Source organism: Pan troglodytes, chromosome 4 (assembly GCF_028858775.2).
Source record: "Pan troglodytes isolate AG18354 chromosome 4, NHGRI_mPanTro3-v2.0_pri, whole genome shotgun sequence".
Lineage (NCBI taxonomy): Eukaryota > Metazoa > Chordata > Mammalia > Primates > Hominidae > Pan > Pan troglodytes.
Genome location: NC_072402.2, coordinates 167493535 through 167508352, shown reverse-complemented (window position 1 = coordinate 167508352; position 14818 = coordinate 167493535). Strand labels below are relative to the sequence as shown.

The following is a 14818-nucleotide window of genomic DNA, read 5'->3' as shown; positions in this document are numbered from 1 at the left end:
ATATACACTTTCTATCAAACCATGCTCCCTTTCTCAGCACAAAAGCTAAATTCCTTAGCACTTAAGTAAACAAGAAGTTACCTGACAAATTAGACTGTGGCAAAGAGAGGATGAAAGGGTACTAGTCATGTAAAAGTCATTTGCTTTTTATTTTTGCAAAATTCCCTTTTGCTCATTTGTCACCAACAATTCATTGCTCAGGGAATTGATCTATAGAAAAATCAGGAATGGTCATCGCAAAGCCCTAAGCCCAACAAGAAATCCATCCTAGCCCCATGGTTCCTGTGATTTTAGTGGCTAAAACCTTTTACTGCAATGTTCCTATCCCTGAAAAGAAGAAAAAAACTGTCACTAATCCCGTATAAGAATGAGAGTTGCAACCAGCCATCCTATACCCATTTGGGGCCCTCCTGGGATTTCAAAAGTACTTGACATTTATGGTGTTTACCACAAATATTGATTAATATTCCCAAGCAATGGAAACTAACCAAAGAAATCACATCTGGAAAATTAAAAGTGACAGGTGGAATGGGGATCTCTCCTCCTTGTCAAATTTCAATTCAAAATTAGATTGGGGCCTTCAGTGCTAAGACAGGGACCCTTGACCCCTGAGTAACTACTTTCCAACATCATTTTCTTTAATTTGGAGGAGATATTTCTATTCTAGGAATTGCTGGAAAGGCTCATTTTATGAAAATGAAACTATATCTTAAGAAAACCCTGTTTGTTGCTTCCTTCTATTTCAGGTACATTTCTGCTTCTAGTGAAGTATGCTTGCCACAGGCCTCTGGCTCTCCCCTCTCAGCACTCTTAGCATTGTAATTACACTAGCAAACTCAAAAGTCATTGAGACTAATGACACAGCTTGCAACTTACAACCTTTGCAAGGCTTCAGGGATGAGCCAGAAAGTCTGAACAGGCAATTCCTTACTCCCTGAAATGTGGATTCCCACATTTAGAAAACACATTTGTTGAATAAGGAAAAGCAATCTGAGGCAAAAGCACATCCAAGAATATGAAGGTAAGAAATGACAGCATTTTCAGGGATTATTTCACTTATTCACTCATTTCATTTCATTAGTGCCTTCATTTGCTCAACAAACTTGGGTACCCACTGCACGCCAGGCACCCTGGTGGGTGTTGAGGATAAAAGAGTAAAACAGGGTGCCTGACCTTGGGGGGTCCACTAAATGTGGGCGGAGCCTACAAATAGAGAATTACCTTACAATGTCATAAGCACAATGGGCACAGTGACCTAAGTATGCACAGGGCCTCGGAGAACACAGGGCAAGGGACAGAGGCAGGGTAACTTGTCTAGCCCAAGTGGGGAGGGAGTGGGGACAGGTGGGCCGAAAGCAGCAGGACTTGGTGGGTGAATGGAAGTGGCAGGCAGGTGACAGAGAGGGAGGGGCAAGGGCAGCTTGAGATCTAGGATGGCAGTCCCATAAACTGAGATCCCGAATTCAGGTGGAGTGTGGAGTGGGCTTCAGGGACCTGGCAATGAGTTGAGTTTGGGGTGCAGTGCATTTGAGATGCCTGAGAGACATCACATCAGAAGAGGTCTCATTTTCTCCAGGGCACAGACCATGCCTAACTCATTTCTGAGTCTTTGTGCTGAGTATCTAAGAGGTTCTCATAAACTGCTAAAGGAATAAATGAATACAGTGCATAAGAAGCACATGTACAAATGCTTATCCTGTATTATATGATTTAATTCACACAGGATCTCTATGAGGAAGATCTATTATTACTCCATTTATTTCACAAATAGGCACAAGCCTTAAACTCTTACAGTCTGAGAGAGGAGCTGTGACAAGTTCATAGATAAAAATGACTCAAAAAAAAAAAGAGGCAGAGCACATGAAAATGTGCTCAATATCATTCATCAATGGGGAAAGGAAAATTAAAACCACAGTGAAATACCACTAGGACAGTTATAATCCAAAGGGCAGACAATAATAAGACCTGGTGGGGATGTGGGTAAACAAAACCTCAAACATTGCTGGTGGGAATGTGAAGTGGTACAGCCACGTAGTGTGATGGGTCACCCACCGGGTGACTTAGGAGTGCATGTCCGCTGCTTGTCTTTAAAGACTGGGTGGTGAGCCAAGGCCAAGGTGCCCAGCTTAGAAGCAGGTGTCCCTGATAACCTGAACATCCCAGAGGGTAGCTGAGAATCTACCAAGGAAAACAGCCCCATCACGCCCACACAGTAGGCAAAGCACCAGAAAATTAGCTTAAAAGCAGCTTAGGGACGGGAGGTTGTGCTGATCTCTAAAGCTGTCCTGCCAGCATCCAGGAGTACTTCGTATGTAAGTCATAATAAACTCATCTACTGGTCAAGCTGGACTCATCCAAGTCATTGTTTAATCTCTTTGCTCCCTCCTAGTTTCAGGGAATGCTTTTTAAAATATATAATTCCAGGTTTTTCTCATTATGGCTATTATGGAAAATAGTCTGGCAGTTTCTTCTAAAGTTAAACATACACTTCCCATATGCCCCAGCAATTCCACTCCTAGATTTCTACCCAAGAGAAGTCAAAACACATTCATACAACACTTGTTTGTGAATGTTCAAAGCAGTATTATTTATAATAGTCAAATGTTAAAAACAATCCAAATATCCATCCACTAGTGACTGGATAAACAAAACTTGGCATGCTCATATAATGCACTATTATTCAGCAATGAAAATAAATGAAGTATTGATATATCCTAAAATATGGACAAACCTCAAAAACATCATGCTAAGGAAAGAAGACAGACACAAATGACGTCGAGTTGTATGATTTCATTTATATAAAATTTTCCAGGAATGGTAATCTATGGAGATGAAAAGTAGATTAATGGTTGCTTAGGGTTGGCGAGAGGAGGGAAAGAAAGTGACTGCAAATGGAACTTTGGAGAGTAAAAGAAATACTCTAAACTGAATTACGGTGATGGTTGCATAACTATAAATTTTCTAAAACTCGTCAAACTGAACACTTTCAATGGTTAAATTTTAAAGTGTATAAACTATACTTCAATAAAACTGCTTTTATTTATTTGTTTATTTGTTTATTTTGAGACGGAGTCTCACTCTATCGCCCAGGCTGGAGTGCAGTGGCGCGATCTTGGTTCACTGCAACCTCTGCCTCCCGGGTTCATGCCATTCTCCTGCCTCAGCCTCCCGAGTAGCTGGGACTACAGGCACCTGCCACCACACCTGGCTAATTTTTTGTATTTTAGTAGAGATGGGGTTTCACCGTGTTAGCCAGGAAAAACTGCTTTTAAAAAAAAGGTAAAGAGAGCTTGGTGATTTAGAAGACGGAGCGGTCACAGCTACAGCAGCTTCATACATTTGTGCTGGACCTGGAAAACTAGGTAGGATTTCAACATGTTGAAAGGTACAAGAAGGAATTTCAGGCAAAGAAAGAAGCAGAGGCTAAGCCTGCATGTAAGACAGTGCCAGCATGTTTGGGCAATATCCAGACATCCATTTTGGCTGGATATTTGGATGGAAAAAAGTTGATGAAAAGACTGAAAAATGTGGTTGTGACCAGATCAGATCACAGAAGCTGAAAATGATTGGGCTAATGCATTTATGACTTAATTTGGTAGGCAGCAGGGAGCTACTGACCATTCCAGAGTAGGGAAGTGTCCTGGTAAAGATTGATGGGGCAACAGTGAGGGATGTGTGTTAGAAGAGCCAGCCACAAAAGCCATCAAACAAAAGGCTCATAGGACTGGCAGTACTGAGTAGTTACTTGCCTATGTTGATAATGCAAAAGACAGAGAGCCTCACTCTACCAGATAGAAAGCAAAATAATAATATACAGCACTTATTTAGTGCTTCTTATGACCCAGGCCCCATTTAAAAGAATCACTGTTCTACAGGAAAGGGAGTTAAAAGCCTGCTACGTACAGAATGAGCCAAATGGACTGATGATCATCTTTAGGTTTACTCTAAAGAGAAGGAATAAAGATAAAGGAGGTTATAAAATGCTTCACTTGAGGTCAGGAGTTCGAGACCAGCCTGGTCAACATGTAGTAAAACCCTGCCTCTACTAAAAATACAAAAGTTAGCTGGGCATGTTGGCGCACGCTGGTAGTTCCAGCTACTTGGGAAGCTGAGGCCAGACAATCCCTTGAACCCAGGAGGTGGAGGTTGCCGTGAGCCGAGATCACACCACTGTACTCCAGCCTGGGCGACAGAGTGAGACTCTGTCTCTCAAACACAACAAAACAAAAAAGAAAAAAAGAAGAAAGAAAAAAGAAAAATGTGATACTTCAAAGGTGGAAGGATGGTAAGTAAGACAAATGACAAAGACCAGTTTACATGGCTCTCTGGCCCAAAAAAGCAAGAGTATCTGGCACCATTGATGCTCTCCACGGATGTCACCACTGTGTAAAGCAGGAATGTCAGGGTGGCTTTCTGAAGAGAATCCAGCTGTTTGGGAGTCACAAAGTGTTTATAAACATTATTTTTTAAAATAAACTGCCAACACTGAAATATCAGAAAAGTTCATACAAAACATGGAAATTTTCAGTTTCTCTTGAAATACTGGGAATCCTAGCAACTATATGGTCCAATCCCACATGGTATCAACCAGTCAGGGCTGAGTAGCCCTCATCCTTTTTTAAACATTAGAGTCCCTGCCTGGCACATGTCATGCATTTATTCATTCAAATGTATTTACTGAGCACCTGCTATATGCCAAGTGCTGTTATAGGACCTAGAGACACAGCAATGACAAAACAGAAAAACATGCTTACTTTCCTGGAGCTCACATTCTCATGAGGATAGCTAGACAATAACCAAATAAGATAATGTATATTTCCGATTATACGTAATTAGAAAAATAAAGAAGTAAGGTATGACTTTTAGTGGATGGAGAGGTACTGGGAATTGTAGACAGGGTGATCAGAGAAGGCAAGCCTCTATGCTTAGGTGATATCAGACTCAAAAAAAGGGAAACAGCACATCTATCATGTTTTATATGTGGGAGGAACACATAAATAAATAAGCATGGGGCAAAGTCATTTCAGGCCTGGCAATGTTTGGATTTTATTCTGAGTGAGATGGACAACCATTGGCAGGTTTCAGCAGAGGAGTGACATGGTTGGGCATACTCATTTATGTTGGTGACTGGCCCCTGTAAGCATTTGAATTTTGGTTACTTGGTTTAAAGCACGATGGGCAGAGGTTAAAGGGTTCGAGCTGGGTTCTGTGTCTGGAGAAGGAAAATAATCAGATGACAGGGCAGAAATTTCCTGATCTTCAGAACATACTGTTTATGCAGAAGAATAGCTCAATTTGTAGTAATGACCTTGAATAACCAGCATCTATGGGCAGAATTAACACGCAATGAAGCCCCTTAGGAAACCAAGCTCACAGGACCCTGAGACTGGGCACCATGTGACTGTAGGTCAGAGGAAAAATTTCCTAGTGGACATGCATCTGGAATGTTCCACCTTGTTCACTTACAAAAACTGCTCTCCCTTCTCTGTCTTCAGCAGTGATAGTCCACCCTTGCTGGTATACTCAATTTAGCGCTGGTACACTCAACTAGACAAGTGCTAAGCCCTGTTTTATTTCAACAACTTGAGTTAATTCTCAAGTCCTCCCAACTCAGACAGGAAAAATCTGGTCATCGTACTCCAAAACAAAGCAATGATCAATGCTGGGAGTTCAATGTGATCTGCCTTTTCAGAAAATCCATTTTTAGATGCTGAAGAGCTTGCAACATTTGACAAGAAGAAATAATCCACTCACAATCAGAATGTGATCCCGGCCCATGGTGATGACTGTCCGGTTCACTGTCCGCAGCAGCTGGACCATGATCTCCTGGATATGGTGGTAGGTGAAGGCCTGTAAAACAGTCAGAGACATCTATGTGACAACCAGGACACTGCATCTGAACAATTGTACAAAGGACACAGACAACAGTGGTCAGACATGGTGATCTTCAACACCATCACCAACACCACCACCACCACTGCCATCATCATCATCATCATCATCATCATTGCCATATCTCCATCGTCATTACCACCTACACTGGGCATAAAAAATTCCACTAGTCACCTGAAATATAAGTTAAGATGGCTTAACTTAGGCTTTGGAATCAGGAACTTTGGAGCTAGAATACTAGCTCTGACAATAATTAGTACTGCATTGGTTAAGTTATTATATGGTTTGGATCTGTGTCCCTGGCGAAATCTCAGGTCAAATCATAATCCCCAGTGTTGGAGGTGGGGCCTGGTAGAAGGCGACTGGATCATGGGAGTGGATTCTCATTGTTTAACACCATCTCCCTTGGTGCTGTCATCATGATAGTGAGTTCTCATGAGATCTGTTTGTTTAAAAGTGTGTGGCAACTTCTCCCCTCTTTCTCTTCCTCCAGCTCTGGCTACGTGAAGACTCCTGCTCGTGCCTTGCCTTCTACCGTGAGTAAAAGTGTCCCGAGGCCTCCCTAGAAGCCTAGCAGATGCCAGTATCGTGCTTCCTGTACAGTCTGTGGAATCAGGAACCAACTAAACCTTTTTTCTTTAAAAATTACCCAGTCTCTCTTTGAAGCAATTGTGAATGGGAGTTCACTCATGATTTGGCTCTCTGTTTGTCTGTTGTTGGTGTATAGGAATGCATGTGATTTTTGTACATTGATTTTGTATCCTGAGACTTTGCTGAAGTTGCTTATCAGCTTAAGGAGATTTTGGGCTGAGACGATGGGGTTTTCTAGATAAACAATCATGTCGTCTGCAAACAGGGACAATTTGACTTCCTCTTTTCCTAATTGAATACCCTTTATTTCCTTCTCCTGCCTGATTGCCCTGGCCAGAACTTCCAACAAAATACCTAGGAATCCAACTTACAAGGGATGTGAAGGACCTCTTCAAGGAGAACTACAAACCACTGCTCAAGGAAATAAAAGAGGATACAAACAAATGGAAGAACATTCCATGCTCATGGGTAGGAAGAATCAATATCGTGAAAATGGCCATACTGCCCAAGGTAATTTACAGATTCAATGCCATCCCCATCAAGCTACCAATGACTTTCTTCACAGAATTGGAAAAAACTACTTTAAAGTTCATATGGAACCAAAAAAGAGCCCGCATCGCCAAGTCAATCCTAAGCCAAAAGAACAAAGCTGGAGGCATCACACTACCTGACTTCAAACTATACTACAAGGCTACAGTAACCAAAACAGCATGGTACTGGTACCAAAACAGAGATATAGATCAATGGAACAGAACAGAGCCCTCAGAAATAATGCCACTTACCTACAACTATCTGATCTTTGACAAACCTGAGAAAAACAAGTAATGGGGAAAGGATTCCCTATTTAATAAATGGTGCTGGGAAAACTGGCTAGCCATATGTAGAAAGCTGAAACTGGATCCCTTCCTTACACCTTATACAAAAATCAATTCAAGATGGATTAAAGATTTAAACGTTAGACCTAAAACCATAAAAACCCTAGAAGAAAACCTAGGCATTACCATTCAGGACATAGGCGTGGGCAAGGACTTCATGTCCAAAACACCAAAAGCAATGGCAACAAAAGCCAAAATTGACAAATGAGATCTAATTAAACTAAAGAGCTTCTGCACAGCAAAAGAAACTACCATCAGAGTGAACAGGCAACCTACAACATGGGAGAAAATTTTCGCAACCTACTCATCTGACAAAGGGCTAATATCCAGAATCTACAATGAACTCAAACAAATTTACAAGAAAAAAACAAACAACCCCATCAAAAAGTGGGCGAGGGACATGAACAGACACTTCTCAAAAGAAGACATTTATGCAGCCAAAAAACACATGAAAAAATGCTCATCATCACTGGCCATCAGAGAAATGCAAATCAAAACCACTATGAGATATCATCTCACACCAGTTAGAATGGCAATCATTCAAAAGTCAGGAAACAACAGGTGCTGGAGAGGATGCGGAGAAATAGGAACACTTTTACACTGTTGGTGGGACTGTAAACTAGTTCAACCATTGTGGAAGTCAGTGTGGCGATTCCTCAGGGATCTAGAACTAGAAATACCATTTGACCCAGCCATCCCATTACTGGGTATATACCCAAAGGACTATAAATCATGCTGCTATAAAGACACATGCACACGTATGTTTATTGCAGCATTATTCACAATAGCAAAGACTTGGAACCAACCCAAATGTCCAACAATGATAGACTGGATTAAGAAAATGTGGCACATATACACCATGGAATACTATGCAGCCATAAAAAATGATGAGTTCATGTCCTTTGTAGGGACATGGATGAAACTGGAAACCATCATTCTCAGTAAACTATCGCAAGAACAAAAAACCAAACACTGCATATTCTCACTCATAGGTGGGAATTGAACAATGAGATCACATGGACACAGGAAGGGGAATATCACACTCTGGGGACTGTGGTGGGGAGGGGGGAGGGGGGAGGGATAGCATTGGGAGATATACCTAATGCTAGATGACGAGTTAGTGGGTGCAGCGCACCAGCATGGCACATGTATACATATGTAACTAACCTGCACAATGTGCACATGTACCCTAAAACTTAAAGTATAATAAAAAAAAAAATTACCCAGTCTCAGGTATTTCTTTATAGCAGCCCAAGAACAGACCAATGCAGTTATATTAACTTTTCTAATCCTTGGTTTCTTCATCTAATAGTCAGGATCTAAGCTGGAATAAGGAGGAAATTTAATGCAGGGAATTGGTTATACAGGTAACGGAAATGCCAACACACCAAACAAGGTAACCTAGAGTCAGCCACAGCAGGAAGCCACTGTCACTTGGAGGCTGGAGGGACAAATTGAGGAGGCAGTGTTTCTGGAGCCCCGGGACTAGGGTTATATAATGGAAACTAGGGTTACATAATGGTAACCACATGGTGCTTGTATGGTAGAAGCCACATTACCCACCTTGGGCGGAAATTTACAGTGAGTCAGGTTGTAACAGGTATTGGGTTCTGGCTACTTTAAATACAGGTCCCTAAACTTTCTGTAGGATTTGCCGATCCTTTTTGAGCTTTTGTTGTAGTCGGCAAGGGTTTCAAGCATATTCATCTATATCTTGGAGCATTTTACCAGCATAGCATTTGGGCACAGAGTTGCATACCATGCATACGTGAGGGTGGCCATGGCCAAGTGGAAAGGCCTAGGAATCTTAACTTCAGAAGCTCTGGGTCTGAAGTTCAATGCTGTATTTGCCAGGTATGCAACCTCACTTATCACTTCTCTGAGCCTCAATTCTCTCATCTACAAAAATGTAGAAGGTTCTCTCAAGGTCGATGTGGACCTAAAAATGACATGTGCAATTCTGGAAGAACTTACATGCCTGGGTCCTCTGCTGGAGATTCTGTAGTCTGAGACAGAGCCTGGGCGTCAGCAATTTCTGAATTTTAGGTGTGTTATTCTGATGGCTAAGAACCATGATGTGACATGCTGTTTAGCTCTGGAGATGGGGGCTTGGGAACAGCCCTGTGTCTCCAGAACCTAGCCAGAGCCTGACACAAAGAAAGTGCTAAATCGATAGTGGCTGAAAACGTGGATGACCACCCATGCTCATTTACAAGTACTCCAGCAAGCTTTACTGCATTAAACTTAAGTGTGGTTTTGTCACTTAATGTAAGGAATTGCAGGGAGTTGGTTATACAGTGAGAGAGAAGTAGATTTGCAGTTGGGGTAGGGCCAGAAAAAGAAAGAAGATGTGCTTATTAAAAAATGTCCTCCCCCTGCCCCAATGACTTTCAGTGACTTTTGGCATCTGGAGATGAATAACCCAGAGCTTTCTTTCTCTGCGTTAGACTCACTTCTTTGCTACTTTGGCTAGTCCCAGACTCTCTAGCCCTGTGGAGCCACCAACAGAACCTCTGCCACTGGAGCTTTTGTTAGAGCATTTATTTTACAGAAACAAGTTCCCCTGCTTCATCAAGCGCAGCCAGACTTCAGTCTCTGCTGGAGACTGGCTGGTCTCTCCCCACCAACCAGCCCTTTCTACTCCTGACACTCAAGGCCAGGGAAGACAGATCTCCCCACATTTCTGGCCCAAAGGTGAACCTCTCTCCTGATTTCCTTCTCCTTTATTTCTCCAAGCCATTTTGCTGACTTACAGTCTCCTATTTCTTGTACTACGTGAACATGATGTTCATGGTTATAACAACAACCACAGCTGACAGTCTTTAGTGCTTCCTAAATGCCTGGTACTCTGCTAAGCACTTTATATCATCTCACATCAAGATGAGCAACATTACTCTCTCCATTGTTCAGATGAAGAAACTGAAGCCAGAGTGGTTAAGTAATTCATCCAGGGTCACCCAGTGAGGAAGGGAGAAAGGATTCAACCCAGCAGCCTGTCTCCAGAGTATTCTCCTTATCCAAACTCACCCATGCAGACTGGAACACGATCAGAGATTTCTGGTGGCTGCTTGGGAGGTTTCATCATCCACCTTCCATCTGTCAAGATGGATAGACCCTGCCTTCAATTGGACCAACTTCTACCTCCTTCAGTGACTTTTGATCTTTTCTCTGCCTTTTATAAAATCTTCAATGCTATGTATTCCCCCTCCCTTATATTTTCTGCATTCCTTTGCAATTTCATCAAATTTATATAATGGTTTTCATTTTGATGCTATTTTTTTCCAGGATTACATCTCTTCCCTTGTGAATAGAGATATTAAAACCCACTTTCTTGACCTCCTGCCCCTTGCTTCTTTTAAATAGCCATTTCTTCTTGTTCCAAAGAGCAGCAATTAGACTGCTCAGGAAGTTTGGTATTTAAAAGTAGAAAACTGTCAAATTCAATTCATTTCACTCTGAAAGCTCCCAGTATTGGGAGGTTGTATAGCAGAGTGTTTTGAGATGAGAGATACTTGAGTTTGAATCCCAATTCTGCTCATTTGAGCTGGGTGACCTTGGGCAAATTGCTTTTCCTCTCTGAGTTTCTGTTTCTTTGTTTATAAAATGTGGCAAATAATAGTAACCTCAAAGTTACTGGTTTGAGGAATAAACAAGGTAATGCAGGTAAAGTCTTTGATACTGGGGGTTGGTATATAGTAAGCCCTCAGTAAGTGGTGGCTGCAACTCACGTTCCCCTTGGTTTGCATCAGCTCTCTGGTTGGGCTTGCAGATTCCCAGCATGTAGAAGAAAGTGCAGTACAAGGCAATGCATAATCTAAACTCTGGGTGATATCTAAATGTCACCCAAAGAATGTATAGCATATATGCAAATGGAAAACTTTCAAGATGATAAACCTGTGCTAAGCAGTAAAAGTGCAGCCACAAATCACCCACTGTTAATTGCTCCAGTGCCAGGCAAGTGGAGGGAGACTCTAGGAAAGTGACTTCCGGGCTCAAACTAAACGGTAGCTTGTAATTGAAATGACAAAATCAGTCTTCCCATTATGGCCTTGGCAAAGAAATTAATCCATCCAACCTAAACACACTGCAAATTGTAGTGATTTTTTTTTTCTTTTAATAATTATAGGCTCTGGTATCTGGAAGGGACTTCAAATGAAGTCTTATGCAGAGCTCACTACATAACACAGCAGAAGGTGAGCTGGGAGTGGATGGGGACCAGGCAGGGTCGGGGCTAAGGGAGGCAAGCCCTCTCTTCCTGACTCACTCTTGGCCCTAGGCCACTCCTAGGACTTTTCAGAATGCAATGCGAAACTACTGATCTCCTGCAGGGTTTCTAGAATAAGAAAGCACACCAAATATGAGAGTATTTTAAGTAACAATAGACAAAGCATTTCATAACACTAAACCAAATTATATAAAAAATGTGGCCTTTTTTTTTTCATTTTTCTTTCAACACTTTTCATGATACCAAGTAGAGAAATCTCCTTTGGTGATTATATGTCTTTAATACCTCTCTAGTTCTTGTAAAAACACCTTTTCTAACAAAGAGGAAACTCTTCAGGTCAGAGCAGGCAGCAAACAGTATCTACTTAGAACTTAATGACATTGTTTTGTTTTTATTGTGTTTATTTTTTGAAGTTGGTTATATTTATGGCAAGTGTGCAAGAAAAAGCTCCAAAACTTGGAAATAAAGCAAAATGAGGATGGCATGACATTTTTAATAGAACATTTGGAAAAACCACACGGAAGGTCCTTTTACCCTCTCAGGAATATAACTTCGTTTGGATTAACCATCCACAACTGATTAGAAACTAGAAATGTTATAACCTTGCAGAGTTAGTAGTTAACTTGCAGAAAAATGATAAAATGTGATGTTTGCTGCTTTGTTAAAACTCATAGTTTTATTACTCTGGAGAAAATTTACCTGTTTTATACCTAATGATAATTTTATACAAGTATCTCTTCTCTCACAAAATATCAAGAAACCTGAATACTTTTGAACCAGGTTGTTGTTGTTCAGCTTGTTCCCCGGTTTATCAGTTAAATAAAACTTTGATGTGCTCAGTGTCTAATTGCATAGGATAATATTTTTAATAATTTGAGAAATCTAGTTTTACACAAATGATGCTACTTACAGTTTTGATATGAAATTTTATTTTTATCAAAGTTGTAAGTGTATATAGTTCAAAAAATTCTTCAAGCTTCATTTAAAAACAAAACAAGCTGGGCACAGTGGCTCATGCCTATAACCCCAGCACTTTGGGAGACCAAGGTGGGAAGATTGCATGAGCCCATGAGTTCAAGATCAGCCTGGGCAACAGGGCGAAATCCCATCTCTACTAAAAATATAAAAAATTAGCCTGGCATGGTGGCGCACACTTATAGTCCCAGCTATTGGGGAGGCTGAGGCAGGCTTGAGCCCAGAAAGTTGAGGATGCAGTGAGCTGTGATTATACCACTGCACTCCAGCCTGGGCAACAGGGAATGAGACCCTGTCTCAAAAAAGAAAAAGAAAATCCAAACTCCCAAACAAACAAAATACAGCAGTCTCTCATGATCCCCTTGCCAGAGGAACTTTTGTACCTCTTTAAGCTGTTGTAATTGTTATTTTGGCATTTATGAACATGATGCCAATAATATGCTTTGTTACTTCTTTTTTAAACATTTCTTTTCACTTTTGGCATTGTCTATTAACTGTCCACCATAGAAAACAAGCATTTTGGCCAGGCCCGCTGACTCATGCCTGTAATCCCAGCACTTTGGGAGGCGGAGGCGGGCAGATCATCTGAGCTCAGGAGTTCGAGACCAGCCTGGCCAACATGGTGAAACCCCGTCTCTACTAAAAATATAAAAATTAGCCAGGCATGATGGCGCATGCCTGTAGTCCCAGCTACTTGGAAGGCTGAGGCAGGAGAATAGGTTGATCCCAGGAGGCAGAGGTTGCAGTGAGTCGAGATCGCACTATTGCACTCCAGCCTAGGCAACAGAGCAGTCTCAAAAAAAAAAAAAAACCAGGCATTTCACTCTTTCCTCCCACTGTCCCATGAGGCACATGCATCCTTCCCATTTCTCCTCCCTCCCATACACTTACGGTATAATTTTGCTTTGATCAATATTTATTACTTAAAATATTTTGAATATGCAAATGCCATTCTCATCCAAGTTGTAAACTATGATGGATTCCCATTTCTTGCACACTCCTCATTTCCTGCCACCCCCCCGCCAAAAAAAAAGCAATTTGGAAAAATCCAAGATTCCTTTTCATTCTCTGAATGTTTAGTTTTTTTAAGTACTATCTCCCAATTTACAATGGTCTCTTCTGCTATTTTTCTAAGTTCTCTCTGCCTCTTTTCTAAAGTTTGCTTTGCCTCACAGAGTCTGTGTCCTCCAAGTAGATTTGCTTCTGTTTGCTTGTTTTCACTCTCTCTTCTATGTGAGCATTGTTCCTTAGTTCTCTTTAATCCTTGGGGCTATGTTCTCATTTCATTGTGTGTGATGCTAAGGTGATCACCGACTGAGCATGTGAGTAGGGCTTGTGGTCTGTGAGCTTATTGCAGGGTGATCTGGTTGGGACATTTAGCTGGAGAGCACTGACTGAGCATGTGAGTAGGGCTTGTGGTCTGTGAGCTTACTGCAGGGTGACCTGGTTGGGACATTTAGCTGGAGAGCACTGACTGAGCATGTGAGTAGGGCTTGTGGCCTGTGAGCTTACTGCAGGGTGATCTGGTTGGGACATTTAGTTGGAGAGATGCCAATATCAATATATGCAAGTCTTTCTTCTTGGACTGCTAGGATTTCACAAATAAGAATTGTCTGATCCCTACATGATGTGTGAAGGCCTGGCCACCAGTGTGCTAGGAGATGAACAGGAGGAAAGTGCTGGAGGTTTTAGCCTCCAGGATGCACACTTTGATTGAAACCTGCTTTTGAGTAAGGTATCACTGCCAACACTTCTGTCTGGCATCTCCTAGGCCAGATGTCTTCTGTTTTTTTCTTCTTTATTGAATACACCTTCAATAACTCAGCCCCATGGAGTCAGACTGCTTCTGGAACAGGCTCTCAGCTGATCCTCCTTATTTGAGGTCCTTCCTTTCCTTCACCCTGATTTGCAGGGGCACCTGGTACTACCATTTCCGGCAACTTTGTTTTAGATTGGATGAGTCCTCAGGGTCCTCCACTGCTGGCTTATGAAATACTTTTCTCAGGTCTGCTATGTCATGTACTAACTTTCCGTATGATTCCTACCTTTCTTTCAAAGAAATTCTATTTTTTTAGGAGGTTTTCAAGAGGGAGGAAAAATATGTACCTATTTTAATTTACCATCTTTACAGGGAATTCTGCCCTAAACTTTTCATGTTTGAATATTTAGAAGTGAGGTGATTTTGTTAAATATATTAAACATATACCTGATAGTGATACACTTTTAAAAATATGATTGTGTCATGTAAATGTCTAAGGTT

General features: G+C 41.4%; 1 protein-coding gene across 8 annotated transcripts in view; it reads right to left on the bottom strand.

The window, feature by feature from the left end:
- Window positions 1-14818, bottom strand: part of DOCK2 (dedicator of cytokinesis 2) — a 442545-nt gene that overhangs the window by 234163 nt on the left and 193564 nt on the right. For all 8 annotated transcript variants that reach the window (XR_001718032.4, XM_016954162.4, XM_063811659.1 and 5 more), the window contains one exon: window positions 5755-5850. Coding sequence is in view for 7 of the 8 variants with exons in the window: in XM_016954162.4 (XP_016809651.1) it covers window positions 5755-5850 (96 nt within the window). In the remaining variant the exon portion in view is untranslated. The remainder of the gene's footprint in view (window positions 1-5754; window positions 5851-14818) is intronic.